At 44.3% G+C, this 14,090-nt stretch overlaps 1 protein-coding gene across 1 annotated transcript in view; it reads right to left on the bottom strand.

Moving 5' to 3' along the window:
* MRC1 (mannose receptor C-type 1) overlaps positions 1–11,280 on the bottom strand; it is a 98,308-nt gene extending 87,028 nt beyond the window's left edge. The window contains exon 1 of the mRNA XM_008002410.3: positions 10,890–11,280. Within this exon, the coding sequence (XP_008000601.3) occupies positions 10,890–10,950 (61 nt within the window). The 5' untranslated portion in view covers positions 10,951–11,280. The remainder of the gene's footprint in view (positions 1–10,889) is intronic.
* Positions 11,281–14,090: the final 2,810 nt, after the last annotated feature.

The following is a 14,090-nucleotide window of genomic DNA, read 5'->3' as shown; positions in this document are numbered from 1 at the left end:
GCAGCTCACCCTCCTCAGTGTGGGTGTACCTCATCAAATCAGGTGAGGGTCTTAAGGGAAAACAAACTGAGGAAGAAGAAAAAGGGGAAATTCCCCAAAGAACCTTGGCAAAGAACGAATTCGGCCTCTGGACTGCTTTATTTCTGTTTTTGTTTGTTCATTTGTTTTTGAGACAGGATCTTGCTCTGTTGCCCAAGCTAGAGTGCAGTAGTGCAATCACAGCTCACTGCAGCCTTAAATTCCTGGGCTCAAGCGATCCTCCCACTTCAGCCTCCCGAGTAGCTGGGACTACAGACCTGTGCCACCACACCTAGTTAATATTTTTTATTTTTACTGGAGACAGCGGTGTCACTTTGTTACCTAGGTTGGTCTTGAACTCCTGGGCACAAGTGATCCTTCTGCCTCGACCTCCCAAAGTGCTGAGATTACAGGCCACCTCGCCCAGCTCTAGACTGCTTCAGTCTCAAACTGCAATATCAACTTTCTCCTGAGTTTCCCGCATACTCCTCCACCCCTGCAGGTTTTGGACTTGCCAGCTTCCACAATTGTGTGAACCAATTCCTTAAATAACTCTCTCTCTCCCCTTCTCTCCACCTTCTTTTCTCCCCTTTCTGCGTGTACATACACACACACACACACACCTCTGACTAATACACATACCTTAATTCATTCTCTTTGCTCCAACTCCATTTCCATCACCCCAGGCCAAGCCACCATGGTATGGCTCTAGTCTTCCTCTCTTAAAAATGGAATCATCAAAAAAGATAACACCTGATCACCCAGTTTTTTGGGAGGAGCGGGCCTGACTTGTCACCTGATGCCAAATTGCAAAACCTACCTAATATAATAGGTGGCCTTCACTGAGCTACCTAAGAGAGTGAGATTTCTTTCTGTTTTTCCCATCTCTCTCTCTCTCCTCTTTTTTTTTTTTTTTGGTTTTTGTTTTTTTTTTTTTTTTTTTTTTTTTGAGACAGAGTCTCGCACTGTCGCCCAGGCTGGAGTGCAGTGACGCGATCTCAGCTCACTGCAAGCTCCGCCTCCCGGGTTCACGCCATTCTCCTGCCTCAGCCTCCTGAGTAGCTGGGACTACAGGCGCCCGCCACCATGCCCAGGTAGTTTTTTTGTATTCTTAGTAGAGACGGGGTTTCATCATGTTAGCCAGGATGGTCTCGATCTCCTGACCTCGTGATCCACCCACCTCAGCCTCCCAAATTGCTGGGATTGCAGGCTGGGATTACAGGCATGCACCTGGCTTCCCATCTCTTTTGCAGATTGCCTGTGATGTACACCACATTCTGGTTGAATGCCCACTCACTAATAAAATTCTTTTCTTTCTCATCTACCTTTATAGAGAGGTTTTCTGGGTGGGAAGGAGATTAGGTTTCTAACTACAAGTCCTCAACAACTTAAACCCTGCAAAAGGGAACCACTGTACCCAGGAAAAATACATCCAGCCCCTATATCATTGTTTATTAGAAAGGGCACAGTGACCCATCTGCCCTCACCACCAACTACACCACCTTTCAGCTCCTCAAACCCTCCAGGCTCACTTCCGCACTGGTGACTTCATGTTTTGAGTTCCCTCTTCTTGGGATGCTCACTAAGACCATAGCTCAAGTGTCAACTTTTCTTTTCTTTCTTTGAGACAGACCCTTGCTCTGTCACCCACGCTGGAGTACAGTGACGCCATCTTGGCTCACTGCAACCTCGGCCTCCTGATTTCAAATGATTCTCCTGCCTCAGCCCTCCGAGTAGCTGGGATTACAGGCGCATGTCACCACATCCAGCGAATTTCTGTATTTTTAGTAGAGGTGGGGTTTCACCATGTTGGCCAGGCTAGTCTCGAACTCCTGACCTCAAGTGATCCGCCCACCTTGGCCTCCCAAAGTGTTGGGATTACTGGCGTGAGCCACTGCGCCTGGCCAAGTGTCAACATCTTAGAAGGCTGATCATCCTAACTCATTCTATTCTTTTATTTACCATATAATATCCATAACCATCTTAAAATAAATTCTTCAATTTGTTTACTAATGTTCTGTCCATGGCACAAATTAGATGGGTCAGAAAACGAATGCCCTATAGGAGGAGACCTTCATCAGAGGCCAAGGAGAACTGCTGAAGGCTCCAAATCTCTTACACCTTGTATGGGATGAGTCCGAGGCACCCAATCGCCCAGTCCCCTACTGGAATATAAATTTCACAACAAGGATGACTTCAGCTTTCTGATTTAGTGCCACAGTCTCTCTTTGGGGAGCATAAATAATCTCTCAACAAATAATTAGTTGAATGAATGAAAGAATATTTATTAAAGCGGAAGCATCTTGACTAGTAATCCAGATAAATTATTTATCTAATGATAGATTAATGATTACAGGTGTATTGAATATTCGTTTTTCCCCCAAAAGCTTATTTTTACTGAAGAGCAATTTAGAAATGTATATACTTATGAAAAGAGTACTTGGAAATGAAAAGGTTCTATTTCAATACACACTTATCTATTCTTGTTTCCTTTATTTATCTTTTGCCATTAGGAAGCAGTGTAAGTTTGATATTGCCTTTGCCAGACAATACAAGGAAATGTAAAATTATTGCTCTATGGTGATACATTCATCGTGCATTATTCTTCTCCCCAAATAACCAGCATGTCATTTTGCTTTTATCATCATCTCTGCAACACGTCTGACTTAAAATGTCATACTTCTTCCTCTGAAGGCGTATTCAAGACGTTAGCCAAAAGGCAGCTTGTGGCATTTTTACCAATATTAACCACACTAACATTTATAAACATCCTATTTTTGTCCATACTAAATCTGTTTTTGTAATAGAAATAAGGCAAAGATGAACGGATGGGCACAGTGGTTGCTGTTTTCATTTCTCTGCAATCTCATGTGTAGGATCTAATATGTGAGTTTCTTTTTTTTAATACTTACACAGCAGAAATTTATTTCCAGAATTGCAGTGATTCTCCCACCATCCTAACTTGATCTTACGAATCTCATATTTATTTTTCAACAAATATTTGACAAACATCGACCACATGCTACATGCTATGCTAATGACAAACGAAAAAGATAAGTTTCCTGCCACACTGAGTACGCTCTCTGCTGTGGTTAACTCAAGGGCAAAAATATCAAGGGTCAAAATACATTTAGTGAAGAAGCGATAAGTTTCAACCCAATATCTCAGGTTAAAAATGATTAAAGACTAAACATCCAGTAACATAGGTGTGGATTTCTTTTTTTTGTTGTTTTTGTTTGTTTGTTTGTTTTTTTGAGACAGAGTCTTGCTCTGTTGCCCAGGCTGGAGTGCAGTGGCACGATCTCGGCCCACTGCAACCTCCACCTCCCAAGTTCAAGCAATTCTCATGCCTCAACCTCCTGAGTAGCTGGGACTACAGGCATGTGCCACCACGCCCGGCTAATTTTTGCATTTCTAGTAGAGGTGGGGTTTCACCATGTTAGCCAGGCTGGTCTCAAACTCCTGATCACAAGTGATCCACCTGCCTCGGCCTCCCAAAGTGCTGGGATTACAGGTGTGAGCCACCATGCCTGACCTGGATTTTCTTTTAAGCATTTTAAAAATTATTCCACAACATTGAGCAAGTCATTAAATTCCCAAGCCTGCTAGCAAAGAAAATTAGCTTATTAAAGGTGATTGTTCAGGGAGATAAGTATGATATGCTACATTTTCTTATACATTTTTGGATTTTTCTATCAGTAAATAAAATGCTGACATTAAAACACAAAAGACAGTAACTTCTGGAAGACAGAGAAGCCAGATAAGAGGAAAAGCAGCAAGTAGCTGTAGCAGATGCCACCAGATTTATACTATTTCTCCTCGGCCTTCGCTGATTAGGTGCACGCAGGCTCCACTCCCAAATGCCAGCACCATGTCTTTTGGCCTGGGGGCTTTTTCTGGTTATCGGAACCCTCTAGGCTCAAACATGGCACAAATTAGATGGGTCAGAAAATGAATGCCTTGTAGGAGGAGGCCTTCATCAGAGGCCAAGGAGAACTGCTGAAGGCTCTAAATCTCTTATACCTTGGATGGGATGAGTCCGAAGCACCCATTCACCCAGAGCTCCTACACTCCATCACCCACAGCAGTCACTGGGTGTCCACACACCTTCCCTTTCTGTCTCACTTCCCCATTCCCCTGCCAGTGTTTCCTGGGCTCACTTCCCAAATAAACTAACTTGCCCTCAAACCAAAGTGCAACTGTCTGAGGACAGCTTCTTGGGGAACCCAAACTAAGAAATATGCTCACCAGCCTCAGTTAAATAAATGTACTTATGTTTTCCCCAAAGAACCCAAATTAAGTGAAAAACAAATATTTACCCTGCACCTAGTACATTCAAGAAGCTATGCCAGGTGCTGGGGGCTTATGGGGGGGTATTAGTCAGAGTCTTAGGCTTAGAAATGTTGAACAGGAGGCCAAGGCAGGTGGATCACCTGAGGTCAGGAGTTCGAGATCAGCCTGGCGAATGTGGCGGAACCCCGTCTCTACTAAAAATACAAAAATTAGCTGATGTGGTGGTGCATGCCTGTAATCCCAGCTATGGGAGGCTGAGGCAGGAGAATCTCTTGAACCCACAAGGCAGAGGTTGCAGTAAGCCAAGATCGTGCCACTGCACTCCAGCCTGGGCGACAGAGCGAGACACGTCTCAAAGAAAAAAAAAAAAAGAAAAGAAAAAGAAGAGAAATGTTGAACAAAAGAAAAAAAAAATGGAGAATTACTTCATTTGTCACTTCGATCCTTCGTTCAGACCCAAAATATCCAGGGAAACTACTGATTTAGGTCATTGCAATTGGCCATTTGGAAAAGTACAAAATATGAACCCAGTATGGGTCTGACCACAAGGATAAAACAGAGGCCAAGAAACTCTTCCAACTTCCCACCTACCACCTTAAAGATATGAATATCTACACCTTCCTGAGGCCATTCACTCCCATGTCAGTAGAAGAGGCTTCCTTCTTCCTGCCGACCACTCTACCTGTGTCCTAGATTCTGAATCTCCTACCTTTCCACAGCTAGTTTCTCCTCTCACTCCTATTTCTTCAGTCTGAATGCCAGCCTCCCCAGATCCCCTTTAAGATAAATAAACAAAACCCTTTACTAGGTAAGAAGCTGACACTACACTGCTCTATCTTCTTCCATGCATAGCACCACTGATTAATTAGTTCACCGTAGGTATGTATCAAGTCAATCTGATCATGACATAATCAGAGCTCTAGGGTTTGGCTCCCAGGTAACAGACTCCACTGCTCGCTGGCTGTGTGACCTTGGCCAAGTTCAACATTACCCTGTGCTTCCACTTCCCCATCTGTAAAATAAAGGGGGAAATAGCAGGACCTCCTCATCGTCGTGAGAATGAAATTAGATCATCTAAATAAAGGTCTTAGAAGAGTCCCTGACACAGGAATTGCTTAATACATGTTCATTATTATTATTGTTAACTTGGCAAAATCAATCATACAGTGTGAAATGTTTCAGAATAGGATGAAATGAAAGAGTAGAGAACTGTTGCAGCAGTCTAGAAAGAGGGACCAGCCTGGCGTAGGGGTTCACGCCTGTAATCCCAGCATTTTGGGAGGGCAAGGCAGGAGGGATCACCTGAGGTCAGGAGTTCGAGATCAGCCTGGCCAGCATGTACGAAAAATAGAAAAATCAGCCAGGCATGATGGCACACTCCTGTAATTCCAGCTACTCAGGAGACTGAGGCAGAAGAATCACTTGAACCCGGGAAGCGGAGGTTGCAGTGAGCCAAGATGGCGCCACTGCACTCCAGCCTGGGCGACAGAGTGAGACTCTGTCTGAAAAAAAAAAAAGAGGGATGGAAGGACAGACAACACGGAACCATGGGGTTTCCAGCCTCAGGGGGCTGGGGGCGTGGTTAGGAGGGTTATGTTCTTTGGGGTTGATAGACTTGCAATCAAATCCTGGTTCCACCATTTTTTAGCTGTGTTGCCTTAGTGCTACTAGCCATTCTAGCCTCTACTTCCTCATCTGTAAAATGGGGATAATAATGCTGTCTGGTAAAGCTACCGTGAACTTCTAAATGAGATCATTTATGTAAAGCACTCAGCATATCATTTGTATATAATATATACTTGATAAATATTAATTCCCTCCTTTCCCCCTCTTGAAGTGAAAAGTCTAGAAAAATTGATACAGATAAAGGGATCCAAATCCTTCTTTTAACATAGTGTTATTTGAACCACATTATATCCTTCGTGATCAACACACTCCAGGTAGTAAATATCTACTTCTTAGCCTCAGAGTCTGAAGATCATAATGAAGAGTCAGCTCTGTTCCTTACTGACTACCTGACCTCTGCAAGCCACTGAATCTTCAGAGCTTCAGCTTTCTTACCTAGGGAAAAGTACACAGTGACATCTTCCTATCTGCTTTATGGAAGCTATGGGCCCCTGAGGTCTAAGTTTCTACCACAATTATTCACGTGCAATATTTGTAGATTAAACCAAAAGTTGCATAACTGTCACAACCTAAGGTTGAGCATGGTGGCTCATGCCTGTAATCCCAGCACTTTGGGAGGCCAAGGTGAGCAAATCACTTGAGCCTAGGAGTTTGAGACCAGCCTGGACAACATGGCAAAACCCCGTCTCTACAAAAAAACGCAAAAATTAGCCAGGTATGGTAGCATGCACCTGTGGTGCCAGCTACTTAGGAGGCTGAGGTGGGAGAGTCCAGCAGGTCAAGGCTGCAGTGAGCCATGATCATGCCACTGTACTCCAGCCTGGGTGACAGAGTGAGAGCCTGTCTAAAAAAAAAAAAAAAAGCATATATATGTGTGTGTGTGTGTGTGTGTGTATGTGTATATATGTGTGTGTGTGTATATATGTGTGTGTGTATATATATATTCCAAAGTATAAAAGTTAGCTCAGCCTTCTAGATACAAACACTGAGAAAGATGAAGACCAAATTTAAAAAGGAGAAAGGTGCTTGTATTTTTCTCCCACTTAATTCAGTTTTGTGAAAAAATGCATTGAAGAACCAATATTTAACATAAGACATACGTTTATATCGGAATCAAAGTTTTCAAGAGTGATTGCGAAAAACCACTACTGTGATAATTACATATAATTATCTTTCTTAGCATTTCATTGAGGGAAATGAAATAAAGGAGTATCAGGATTATACTATTAGTGTGATGTCAATGTCAGAACCACAGTTGGATCCCTTCCAGCCAAATGCGAGCTCCGCAAATGGCAACAGGAATAACCTAATTTGCCCTTACCTGATCTAACAGCACCGCAAGAAATCTAAGGGGAGGTGGAAAAGTACAAGCTGTTGTACCTGGATCTGTGTCTACCTGCTAAACAGTCACCTTCTGGACATTTTACCTCCCTGAGCCTGGCGCTTCATCGATAAAATGATGATGTCAAAATGCATCATTTCCCAGTTCCTTCTTGCTTTAATGCTCCAGGATTCTAAGGCTCCTCTGTCCACTAAGTCTCTCATTTTCATTTTTTGAAGATGTTCTAGGCTTTTCCTGATACTACCTGACCCACTGTTTGAGTGCCTTCCCAGAGCCTAGAAAGGCTCCATGTTGCCCTGGGACCGATGGCAGCAGCTAGTAAGAGCCTACTGTTGGCCGGGCATGGTGGCTCATGCCTGTAATCTCAGCACTTTGGAAAGCCAAGGTGGGCAGATCACGAGGTCAGGAGTTCAAGACCAGCCTGGCCAACTTGGTGAAACCCTGTCTCTACTAAAAATACAAAAAAAAATAGCCAGGCATGGTGGTGGGTGCCTGTAATCCCAGCTATTCAGAAAGCTGAGGCAGGCGAGTCGCTTGAACCCAGGAGGCAGAGGTTGCAGGGAGCCAAGATCACACCATTGCACTCCAGGCTGGGTGACAGAGAGAGACTCCATCTCAAAACAAACAAACAAACAAACAAACAAAAGAGCCTATTGTTGGCATCTCTTCCCAACTCTGTCCCCACTGGCATCAAGTCAGTAGTTTGAAATCAACCATGGTGGGAATATTTACAGCATGGACATCAGTAAACAGCATAAATCAAATCAGTGCTTCCTTTCTTTTCCTTCTTGGAACCAGTAGTTACAGTAGTTAAGTTTGCCAATACACCACTACCCGTGAGCCAAACCCTCCCATTTCCAAGTTAAACTCCTTTGCTGTGGTCTAACCTCTGTGTCCCACCAGCTCTCATGGTACATCTACCATGATTATAACCCAACTGAGCTCAAAATCTTGCTGCTGAGTGATAAAAAGATAGCAAGGCAAGAGTAACAGTAGGAAAGGTGAGCATCTAGCCCTGTTAACCTGTAGCCTCCTGTACCCTCCAGATAGAACCAGCCCATCCGTTGGCAGCAGCCCACAGAGACTTACGGTGCTAATGCTGTGGGATGCTCTCCTGAAGGTGGAAGGAAGGGTTGTGGATTGAAAAGAAATAAACCGATTGTAAGTAGGGAGACCTTCCCATGGGTTTTCCTGGTGGGCAGAAGCCAGGGGAGAGGTCTTGAGGCTTCATATAGCTTTAACCTGCTGCTAAGTAAGCAGGTGCTCTGCCTTTACACAAATTCCTCCAATCACATGCTTCTTGGGCCAAGAAAAGATAAAATAAAAGTTACAGGCTGGGTGCAGTGGCTCACATCTATCATCCTGCACTATGGGAGGCCAAAGTGGGAGGATCGCCAGAGCCCAGAAGTTTGAGATTGGACTGAGCAAGTTAGTGAGACCCTGTCTCTACTAAAGTTCCAGCTACTGTGGAGTTGGGAGCGGGCCAAGGCGGGAGGATTGCATGAGCCCAGATGTCAAGGCTGCAGTGAGCCGTGATCGCACCACCGCACTCCAGCCTGGGAGACAGAGTGAAACCCGTCTCAAAAAAACAAAACAACACAAATTACAGGCTTTCAAGTAATGGGCTCCCTTGAATTTTTTGTTTATTCTCCAAGTAAACAGATCTTCAGCATCCCCCCTCTCTCCCCAGTATCTGTGCCTATGAAAAGGAAGACATTAGTCAGAAGAGGGCATCCTGCTGTCAGGAAGAGGGAAACACTCCTGAGCAAACCGAGAAACACTATTGCTCAGAAGCATTATCAAGTCAGTTTAAAGAAAATTAGGCACTGTATCTGTGCTGCCCAATATGATAGCTAGCCAGCCACCTCATGTGACCACTGTACACATAAAATGACACTACTGTGAATTGAGACATGCTATAAGTATACAATACTCACCAGATTTTGAAGAGTTCGTTTTAAGAAATGAATGGGAAAATATCCCAAATCAATTAAATGTTGAGTGATAATATTTCTGATTTATTGGGTGAAATAAAATACATTAATAAAATCAGGGCTGGGCGCTGTGGCTCACACCTATAATCCCAGCCCTTTGAGAGGCCAAGGAGGGCAGATCACTTGAGGTCAGGAGTTTGAGGCCAGTCTGGCCAACATGGCGAAACGTCATCTCTACTAAAAATACAAAAATCAGCTGGGTATGGTGGTGCATGCCTGTAATCCCTGCTACTCGGGAGGCTGAGGCATGAGAATCACTTGAACCCGGGAGGTGGAGGTTGTAGTGAGCCGAGATCATGCCACTGCTCTCCAGCCTGGGCAACAAAATGAGAGTCTATCTCAAAAATAAAAATAAAATTAATTTCATCTATCATTTCTATTTGGTCTTTTTTTGTACTTCTTTTCTGCCACTGATCTTCATAGCTAACACTTACAAGGCGTTTACTATGGGTCGCACTCTGTTCTAAACATTTAACATATTGTTACTCATTGAATCGTCACAAGAACTGATGGGGGCAGGTAATAGTATTCTTTCCATTTTATAGACATGGAAACTAAAGCACAAAGAAATAAAGTAGCCTGCCCAAGGTCGCCAAGCTAGTGAGTGAGAGAGACAGGGTGTAAACCATACCGCCTTCACTTGTGTTTTTAGAATCACTGCTACTCAATACTTATTACGATTTAAACTTTGCGGCACTAAAATACTCTCTTCCTAGGAAACTTCCTACCCACCTTCACATCAGTGCATTGAGTAGATCGTAGGCACAAACCATTCTCTGCAAGTGTTTGTTGATATCACAGAAATAAAGAGAGATTGGAAACCAAAAAATCAAATTTGAAATCTCTTCTATATCATCTCCAAATAGAACCAGGAATGAAAATCCCCCGAGGCCCTCCCATCCTGAAGTTTAAGCAATTGAGTCTAGAGACTGGAAAATGTATTTGAGAATTTGAAAAACTCTGGAGCTGTTCCTAATGAGTAATCTCTAATCTCCAGAAAAAAGAAAAACAGGAATCGATCTGCTTATGCGGCAGTTTGAACAGTCTAGAATACAGATAAGGATGAACTTTCTAACAATCAAATGTATGAATGATTCTGGCAGAAAAAAAAAAAAATGAGCATGGAAATTGCTTAGAATCACTTTTGGGGGGATGATCTGAGTTGATATCCTTGGACCTAAGACGCGGGGAGACATCAGGGCTGCCCCCCTTCCAGCCAGAGACACTCAGAAGGTGTTTGTTGGCAGTGAGAGAGAAATAGTGTGAACTGAAAACCAGAAAGAGTAAACCACAGAGCAGGAAATTTCTGCACGAAGAAAATAGGGAAGGAACAATGAGCGATGAGAGAAGTCAGGAGGAGACTGAAGGTCTGTAGGACTCCAGGCTGGGCAGCAACCGAGACCTGAGACGCATCCTCCTCCCTCCTCCAGCTCCAGGCCTTCCACGCCTGGCCGCCAGGTGAAGGCAGCAGGCTTAGCTGTGGACTGCGTGGTGCAGGGGAACCCCGTTTCCTCCTCACAAAGGTGTTGGAAGGAACCTGTTCACAGTAACCCACAAAACGAGGGTGTGGTTCCGGCCCCCCAAGTCAGAAAGCCCCTGCCTCAGAGCAGACTTACCCAGTAGCAGAACAGCACCCGGAATCACAGAGGCAAAAACCAGGAGCAGGGGTAGCCTCATGGCCCAGGGGTTATCCTTTCCTTCTCCTGATGGAAAGGAGGGCGGGACAAAGACGCAAAACAGCGAGGCCCCCCGACTGCCTCTCCACCTAATCCAAGTTCCCAGAGCTGCCCAGCTGAAAAGAACTAGAGAGGAAGCCCTCCCTTTTAAAGGGCTCCTGAATTTAGGGAAAGCCTCCACTAAGGAGACATCCTGTCACATGAGGGTGGCTGGAAAACAGGAATTCAGAGTCGCAACTTTGCTTCGTAAGCTAACTTCTGAGAAAAGCAGACGCAGAGGAAGGGGAGAAAGGGACACGTGTGGGAGAGGAGTGGCGGGGTGGGGAGGAGAGAGGGCGATGGTGATGGTGAGGAGTCAGGAAGGAGAGAAGTGAAACAGCTGGGAGCTCCCGGCCTGCTCAGATGGGGCTGGGTGGAGATGAAGCTGCAGGCCATTACCTGTGCCGGAAGACGGAGCTTCCCCTGGGAGGCAGCTGAGTCAGGGGTCCCTCAGCAGACAACCTCCACTCTGAAGTGACAGCCACACGGGCCCTGGAAAGGGCAGTTTTACGCTGGAAACAGTTCAGAGTTGAAGCTCATCCCCCTGTCTCCACATTCAGTGCTTAGAGCTTTTCTTTTTTTTCTTGGAAAGTTTCAAGAGAAAGTTCCATGGAGCTTCATTTCCTCCAGGCAGAAGAAAAGTGAAAGGGAGGCTATGCATAAAAGGGAATGACAGTTAGGCCAGGAAGGAGAAAGTTCTAGAAACCTTTTGCTAGAAAGTTCTCTAGAAAGTCAGAAAAAACAGTGGTAAAGGATTTTCAGTAAAGCCTTGCTGCCCAGCCTCAACCATCGCGGTCCTCTTCAAGTTTAAGAGGCTCCCCTTGCTAGAAAAAGAAAAGCTGGCTCAGCACAATGGCTCATGCCTGCAATCCCAGCAGTGTGGGAGGCCGAGGCAGGCAGATCACCTCAAGTCAGGAGTTTGAGACCAGCCTGGTCAATATGGCAAAGACCTGTCTCTACGAAAAATACAAAAGTTAGCCTGGCGTGGTCGTGCACACCTGTAATCCCAGCTAGTCAGGAGGCTGAGGCAAGAGAATCGTTAGAACCTAGGAAGTGGAGGTTACAGTGAGCCAAGATCGCACCACTACACTCCAGGCTGGGTGCCAGGCAGGAAATTCCATCTCAAAAAGAAAAAAGAAAAAAGAAAGAAAGTAAAAGGAAAAGAAAAAGAAAATCTGGTAGTTTGGTCAAAAGGTGTATCTTTATTTAAAGGCAAGTAGAATTCTTAGAATAAAAAATGTTTCTAGATCTTTCATGAAGCCGAAAATAACCCTCCAAACATCTACGTTGCCATTTTTCAAAAGTAAAACATGAATTTAGAACATTTTAAAGCAGAAACTGATGATTAGCTGGCCAAACCATTACTAGAGTGTGGAATATGTTAGTAATTCAAAAAGAAGCTACTGGAAACATTGTAATTTTTAATTTTTTTTTAATGAATAGTTTTATCTTCAAACGGAAAACCTCCACATTCAATGTCTTTGTGATAAAGTTGAAAAGTTTCCATCCTAATAAAAATGTGATATAGTTCTCTTACTGATTGTTTTTAACATGTAAATTTGAGATTATTCTGACCAGAGGGAAAAAGATAGTGAAAATGTAGGACAGAGAACCAATGTTTCTTTGTCACTAAGCCTGTACGTGACTGAAAAAAAAAAAAAAATGGTGGTTATAGAACAGAACAAACAAAAATGTTCCTTTCTAAGACATTGTTTCACTGACTTATTAAAAAAAAAATAGTTTAAATGGGTCATTTGTGGCTTTCAAATATAAATAAATCATATACAAAAAGTTACTGCCTAATTTAGATTTATATGAATTTCAGAAGGAAATACAATTTAATTGAATCATGTATATAATCACATTCAGGGTTTATTTTTTGAGACAGAGTCTCGCTCTATTACCCAGGCTGGAGTGCAGTGGTGCAATCTGGGCTCACTGCAACCTCCAACTCCCAGGTTCAAGCGATTCTCCTGCCTCTGCCTCCCAAGTAGCTAGGATTACAAGCATGTGCCATGACGCCTGGCTATGTTTTGCATTTTTAGTATAGACGGGGCTTCACCATGTTGGCCAGGCTGGTCTCAAATCCCTGAACTTAACTGATCCACCCGCCTAGGCCTCCAAACGTGCTGGGATTACAGATGTGAGCCACCATACCTGGCCCAGGGTTTGTTTTTGAATTATATAAGTGTGTATATCGCATTAGTAAAATTAAAAATTAAGATCAGTACTAAAATCTGTGAAGTTTAAACAAAATGCAGTCAAGCACCCCACAAAGAATTTACCCCATGACCTTGACCTCGTTGAAACAGATTTATCAGGCTACAAGAGGCCACCAGGGCAAAAAAGAAATCCGAATCTTGGGGAAGGGGTGTCACAGAAGATGGTGGTGTAGGAAGCTCCAGGAATTCATCCCTCCATCTAAGCAGCCATCAAATGGGCAGGAACTAAACTGAAGCAACTGCAGATACTCCTCTACTCATGATCGAATTAGGCCCTGATAAACTCATTGGGAGGTGAAATATGGTAAGTCACAAATGCACTTAATACACCTGACCTACCAAACATCACAGCTTAGCATAGCCTACCTTAAACGTGCCGAGAACACTTATGTTAGTTTCCATTTGGACAAAACTGATATGGACAGGAGACAGAGAAGTGCTAGGTAGAGAAGGGCGGGATCCCTGGCGAGGGCTCCACCCTCCGACCTGGGCCCATGGACCTAAGTGAGAACAGGCACTCCTGTTTTCATGCCCAAATGTTACATTTCCAAGACCACTCTGGCTCACCACACCCCGCATCCTGTGCCCATAAAAACCTGAGACCTTAGCGGGCACAGTCACAAGTGCTGAACGTTGAGAGGAGTGAAGGAACAGAGCAGTGGAGAGCAGTGGGGTGGCACAGCAGAGAAAGAGAAAAGAAGGACATCTGGACGCCAAGGGGAGTTTGGCCAGGGGTGGTTGGAGAACAACCCGGCTGCTGGGCAGCCTGGCTCCAGGGGAAGACCACCTTCCCACTCCATTCCCCCCTTCCAGTTCCCCATCCGTCTCGCTGAGAGCCACCTCCACCACTCAATAAAACCTTGCACTCAACCCTCCAGCC

Source organism: Chlorocebus sabaeus, chromosome 9 (genome assembly GCF_047675955.1).
Source record: "Chlorocebus sabaeus isolate Y175 chromosome 9, mChlSab1.0.hap1, whole genome shotgun sequence".
Classification (NCBI taxonomy): Eukaryota; Metazoa; Chordata; class Mammalia; order Primates; family Cercopithecidae; genus Chlorocebus; species Chlorocebus sabaeus.
Note: the sequence above shows the minus strand (reverse complement) of the source record. Positions and strands in the feature narration are given on the sequence as shown.